This window comes from Palaemon carinicauda, unplaced genomic scaffold, assembly GCF_036898095.1.
Source record: "Palaemon carinicauda isolate YSFRI2023 unplaced genomic scaffold, ASM3689809v2 scaffold564, whole genome shotgun sequence".
Lineage (NCBI taxonomy): Eukaryota > Metazoa > Arthropoda > Malacostraca > Decapoda > Palaemonidae > Palaemon > Palaemon carinicauda.
In genome coordinates, this window is record NW_027171832.1 from 62,501 (window position 1) to 69,164 (window position 6,664).

The window sequence follows — 6,664 nt, forward strand, 5'->3', positions numbered from 1 at the left end:
CTCTCCCTCTGGTTTTAACCTTGTCCGACTACTCCCTCTCTCCCTGTGTGTCTCTATTAACCTTGTATGGCAGTCGAAAGGAACCAACCCTCATATTCACGGGAGGGCATGAGGCCCCTGATGCATCCTGGATCTCTCTCTCTCTCTCTCTCTCTCTGACTCCACCTCCCCCTCTCTCTCTCCCTCTGGTTTTAACCTTGTCTGACTACTCCCTCTCTCCCTGTGTGTCTTTATCAACCTTGTATGGCAGCCAAAGGAACCAACCCCCATATTCACGAGAGGGCATGAGGCCCCTGATGTTTCTCTCTCTCTCTCTCTCTCTCTCTCTCTCTCTCTCTCTCTCTCTCTTGCTCTTTCTTTGATTCCCCCTCCCCTCCCCCTCTCTCCCCCTCCGGTTTTAACCTTGTCTGACTACTCCCTCTCTCCCTGTTTGTCTCTTTTAACCTTGTATGACAGCCAAAGGAACCCTCCCCCTCTCTCTCTCCCTCTGGTTTTAACCTTGTCTGACTACTCCCTCTCTCCCTGTGTGTCTCTTTTATCCTTGTATGGCAACCAAAGGAACCTTCCCCATCCATCTCTCTCCCTGGTTTCAACCTTGTCTGACTACTCCCCTCTCTCCTTGTGTGTCTCTTTTAACCTCGTATGGCAGCCAAAGGAAACAACCCCCATATTCACGAGAGGGCATGAGGCCCCTGATGTTTCTCTCTCTCTCTCTCTCTCTCTCTCTCTCTCTCTCTCTCTCTCTCTCTCTCTCTGACGAAGATTTGGGGATTTACTCTTAGATTAGGGAATTTTGGGTGTCTGGTGGGGATATTCTGTACAAATTTCTATGAAGAAGAATCAAAGATGAGTAAACCTTTATATTGTTGCAATTAATTCGCTTGCACTTATATGCAGTATAATGAATAATTTCTATATTACTAAACCCTACGTGACCAAAAGAAAATATATTTGTGAAAATGGGGATTTTTGGGTTGTTTTGGTGATTTTTTATCATAAGTTTTAGGGATTTTTACACTAACCCAACTGACAACACGTGCTCGCCAGTCGCCATGCATATGTCGAGAAGGGTTGTGGCCGAGCTCTGATAGAATGCACTACCTTCTCCAGAGGGACCGATGGCCTCTGGAAGGTCAAGGAAGACATTTCTGCATTTTTGGGTTCTGAGCCAAGAGCTATCCCTCCTCGGGGAATTCCTCCTCATCCACTGTTTTTCTTACTTCGTCTTCTTCTTCTTTTCTGGGACATAAAATGCCTTCGTAAGTCAGTTTTTGCACCTGAATAATAAAAACGTATTTAGCGTTCTGAAGAAAAAGTCAGAAATTTAAAAGTATCTTGTTACAAATTTTGTGATAAATATGTGATGTGATATATATATATATATATATATATATATATATATATATATATATATATATATATATGTATATATGTGTGTGTGTGTGTGTTTCAACCTGGGAAATTGGTAGAATTGCAAATGAAAAAAACATGGAACGAAGCAAAGGCCGTAATTCAGTGCAACAATATGGTTAACATATATATTATTTAATTGTGTCTTATTAATTCAACCAATAATATTACTTTAAATTTGAACTCCAACATTTTTTAACCTGATCTTTAAATTAAACAAAAAACATTATCAAGTACAAGAATAATGTTGAGGTTAGACTTCATTACAGTGCTTAAAGAAAAGTAGAAAAGGAGTTCCATTTTGTAATCTACTTATATTTGGTTACCTTGGCATAAGCTGCACCTTTTCACCTTTTGATTAAACTATGTGATGCTTCTCTTTTCGTTTACCTTTCTTTCTTTGGACTCTATTTTTCCATTGTGTTTTATCTTTTGTATGCGAACGATGTAGGAATAAACACGTAGTGCTATAGCCTCTGTATCATGGTCTTCCACTGTCTTGGGTTAGAGTTCTCTTGCTTGAGGGTACGCTCGGGCACACTGTTCTATCTAGTTTCTCTTCCTCTTATTTTGTTGAAGTTTTTATTGTTTATATATAAAATATTTATTTTAATGTTGTTACTATTCTTAGAATATTGTATTTTTCCTTGTTTCCTCTCCTCACTGGGCTATTTTCCCTTTTGGGGCCCCTGGACTTATAGCATCCTGCTTTTCCGACTAGGGTTGTAGCTTAGCATTTAATAATAATAATAATAATAATAATAATAATAATAGTAATAATAATAATAATAATAATAATAATAATAAAAGGTATTGCCTGATTCTACCTTTTATTCTGCTATGGTATTCGTTTAGAATAGAATATGACAGGTGACTCTATCATATACATATGTATGTTTACATATGTGTATGTTGTATTAGTCATATCAATTTAGATCATACATGAATTTAGTCAATGAATCCTCTATTGATTTAATCAGTCTATGAAAAGCGAAAATTATAGAATGGCAGCAAGAATCTCTGGGTTTATAAATACCAAAGAAAAATTGAAAATTAGTAATTGGAATGTTAGAACCATGAATCTGATTGGGAAGTTACAGCAAGTGGGGAGAGTGAATTTAGGAAATATGGTTTGGATATCTTGGCCCTAACTGAAATGCGATGTAAAGGGATTGGTAACGAAACTTTAGACCAAGGTAAAATATATATATATATATATATATATATATATATATATATATATATATATATATATATATATATATATATATATATATATATATATATATATATATATATATATATATACTAAGGTCTACATCACAGCTGTAGTCTCTGACTTGTTTAACAACTTGTGACTCTCGAGTGAGAATATGTAAACAAAACTCGTACACACATACATACAAAAACAAAAAATGAGCATCGCTCTCAAAAGATCGAATCCTACTGCCATACAAAAGGAAGAAGAATCAGATCCTAACTTTAGGACAATTAATTAATGATTAACTCCTTCATAACATTCGCTACTACACTTTTAAACTCTGTCCAAACACGTTCTATCAATGCAATACTGTGCAATATTACTCTTAAATATGTAAATTTGATGAAGCATAAAAAGTGCAAAATTAATGTTAGTGGAGTCCTATCAATTGAATTTCCGGTGGACAGTGGAGTACTCCAAGGGAATGTGTTGTTACCTGTGTTGTTTATCCGCCTTATGGATTTTGTAATGCTTAAAACAGTTGGAGATGGTGGAGAAGGATTGGACTGGATTGGTAATAGGAAACTGGCTCACCTAGAGTATGCTGATGACGCTATCCTTATCAGCAGAACACCACAGGATTTGCAATGCTTGCTTATCAGAATGCATGAAGTATCTCAGGAGGTTGGACTCATAATAAATAGAAGAAAGACAGAGATGTTGCTTATATATACTGATTTACACTGTTATATACATGTATATATATAAATATATATATATATATAATCATATATACAGTATATATATATATATATATATATATATATATATATATGTGTGTATTTATATATATATATATATATATAATCATATATACAGTATATATATATATATATATATATATATATATATATATATAGAGAGAGAGAGAGAGAGAGAGAGAGAGAGAGAGAGAGAGAGAGAGAGATGCAGCACAAACGAGGAACGAAAATGACAGATTAGGTGGGGAAAGGGGAGTGGGTGTGGGGAGAGCGAGTTATCGAGTCGGCTTTGGTTCTTGGCGGGTTGGTGGGGGGTGGGGTGGGGGGAACCAGGGATACCCAATTACTATTTATAGGTCCAGGCCTCCGGAATCACAAGCACTCCTGTGGTGGCGTTCTTCAGATCTGCTCTGCTTCCTCCGTCGTCTCCCTCTGCAGGACACAAGACGTTGTTGTGAGTTGGACTTGGTCTCTTTGATAGTCAGTCATTCTCTGGGGACTGAGATGTTTCTATTGCCAGCTCACCTTTCATGAGTTGAGATGAGAACAAAACTTTAGAAAAGACCCATTTCTAAAAGTGAAATATTCTTTCATACAATTTGTACAGTTCTTAATATTACTGTTTCTAATAATTACAGTGAGTTATGTTTGAAATTACTCCTTTCTTTTATATGTCTACTGAGAAATGGTCTCGAAGCTGTTTCAAAATGACATTAAGATTGTTCACAGTTTTACCAGACTGAACTGTGATCAGTCTCTTTTCAGACCACATGTCTTTCAATATAAAAAGAGAAGGAGAGTTGAACAAGTACTAATTACAGTCTAAAATTAATATATATATATATATTATTAATCAGTCTCTCTCTCTCTCTCTCTCTCTCTCTCTCTCTCTCTCTCTCTACAGGTCGTTATTGAAACGCTCTCCCTCAGCCATGTTCCAGAGAACATTGATCCTGGCGGCAATTTCAGCTGCCTTTGCATCAGGGATTCCGCCTTCAGCTCCCTTTGCATCAGCATTTTCGCCTCCACCTCCTTTTGTATCAGGGATTCCGCCTTCAGCTCCCTTTGCATCAGTATTTTCGCCTCCACCTCCTTTTGTATCAGGGATTCCGCCTTCAGCTCCCTTTGCATCAGTATTTTCGCCTCCACCTCCTTTTGTATCAGGGATTCCGCCTCCAAGTAAGTAAACAAAGAGGTTGAAAGAGCTTTATGAAATTGTGCTGTGTCTGAGTTCTCATTTTTGAAGCTGTTTACTGTTGCTTTCTTTACTCATTTAGTTTATGGTGAATATTCCTTTCCTTTCAGCACCATGTCAGACCATTACTGATGAACTACGAAGTGGGTTTCTTCCCGACGATCCACACACGTTCCCCAATATCTCCGATTTCATTTATACCCGTGACATCGACAACATCTACGTCAGGTTAGTTATGAATAACAAATGAAGATGTGAATTTCGTTTTCGGTATTATTTTTGAGAAAAAAAAAAATATATTAGAAACATTCTGCGACATTTCATTACGATGTGAGCATTGTCATTTCTTCTAAGCTGAAGCTGCTGTTTTTTTCTTTCAGTATCACCTTCGACTTCTTTAACCTGACATTAAAAGGCTTTTCCAATGTTAACTGCAACTCCTTCAATGTTTCTGGGCAACCCTTAGTAAGGAAGCATTATAAAATCTTCGTACTTTGTTACTTAATTATGTGTTATCCTGAAGACAACTAAACAAAACAATTAATTGTTTGTGACTCGTTTGATTTTGTATATCGTTTCTTTAACAAGAAGAAATGAATCATTTGTCTTCTTCCTAATTCTCATCTACTTCTAATCAATTAATACCACACAAATTCTCTGTCTCTACGAATAATTCCTGATCTTTTATAGACAACGCTAAACCTCACAGGACACGATTTGGAATTCGATACCAGTAATTTTCGATTGCACATTAATCCACCATTTTCTGCCGATGGACAAAGACCCAGCTTTGAGTGAGTATTTCCAAAACTGACTTTACCCGTATATTACCTGTCCCTCCTGTAGCATTGTTGAACAAAAATTTCTTGTCTAATTTGAATTTTAAGAGATAAGAGATTAGTCAATTGCCGTTAACGAAGGTTTTTTTTTTCTACTGTCAGTTCGCAGCTGCGTTTCTATACTCTGGATTTGAGGTTCAAAATTGACAGTTACATTCCGGATCCCTTCAGTCTCTGCATCACCAGAGATTCTCTCCAAATGACCTTCTATGCTGAAGGAATCAGGGTAAGTGCTCCCTTTTCTCTTCCTTAATTAGGTCACTTATATGGTCAACTCTTATTCAGTTTAGTCATCATTTCCGTGTTTATAAGAACAATAGGCAATGGAAAAAATGTTGATCTAACTAAAAAAAAAAAAAAAGAAATTATGAATGATTGGACAGTCTCGTGAAATTGGTGTTATGAATGTGATTTCCACCATGTCTTTTTGTATCTTTCCTCTCAGACTTACACTAGATTCCCACACGTGGATCAGGAGCTGAATGATCATCCAAAAGAAGTGGTAGAGGCTATAAATCGTTATCTTCCTCGCCTTGCCAACAACTTTACCACAGCACTCAACAATATACTTTGCCAAACCAGTCGTTGACGAAGGCATCTTCCCTTCGGGGGAATTGTCGACTACCCCTAAATGGATTCCGGACTCTGGCACCCGGTGGAGGTCTAGGGACTGCTGGCAGAGGCTGAAGAAGAAGAAGCCCCTTTTATAAGTACCGTAGTTCCATGAAGAAGAAAGAGGAATTATACTCTTGATACTAACATTCAGATATGTTCAATTCATTAGCAATTGATCATCATATTTTCTTTTTCTGTGATTTTTTAAATTAAATTTAGAAAGCTTATTATTATGCAATAACCATTTGCTTTATATCTGCTTATATAGAAAGTACAAAAACTTTGTTTTTTAAATACCCAAACATTTTTAAAACAAAAATAATGAAATGTTTAAAAGCAGTTATTTGTCATATCAATACTATCAAATAAAATAATTGGTTCATTTCGGTCTTCTTATCCTTATGATTCTAGATAATGAGGGAAATTTAAAACTATAATTGTACAACATATCGTTTTATATAAATCTATCCATGAATACAATGTTGGATAAATATCTTTATTGATATATATATATATATATATATATATATATATATATATATATATATATATATATATATATATATATATGTTAATGATTATTTTTATACGGGTCTATTATTCTTAAACTTATTTTATCTAGGGTAAGTGAGAATTACAAAAA

General features: G+C 35.7%; 1 protein-coding gene across 2 annotated transcripts in view; it reads left to right on the forward strand.

Moving 5' to 3' along the window:
• LOC137637166 (uncharacterized) overlaps window positions 1-6,301 on the forward strand; it is a 17,163-nt gene extending 10,862 nt beyond the window's left edge. The window contains exons 1-7 of one of the 2 annotated variants that reach the window (XM_068369435.1): window positions 3,720-3,826; window positions 4,277-4,551; window positions 4,678-4,795; window positions 4,948-5,032; window positions 5,258-5,361; window positions 5,509-5,632; window positions 5,852-6,301. In XM_068369435.1, coding sequence (XP_068225536.1) covers window positions 4,305-4,551; window positions 4,678-4,795; window positions 4,948-5,032; window positions 5,258-5,361; window positions 5,509-5,632; window positions 5,852-5,995 — 822 coding nt within the window. In that variant the 5' untranslated portion in view covers window positions 3,720-3,826; window positions 4,277-4,304 and the 3' untranslated portion in view covers window positions 5,996-6,301. Of the gene's footprint in view, window positions 1-3,719; window positions 3,827-4,276; window positions 4,552-4,677; window positions 4,796-4,947; window positions 5,033-5,257; window positions 5,362-5,508; window positions 5,633-5,851 lie in introns of those variants that run through there. The other variant, XM_068369436.1, reaches the window with a different exon arrangement.
• The last annotated feature ends 363 nt before the right edge of the window (window positions 6,302-6,664 follow it).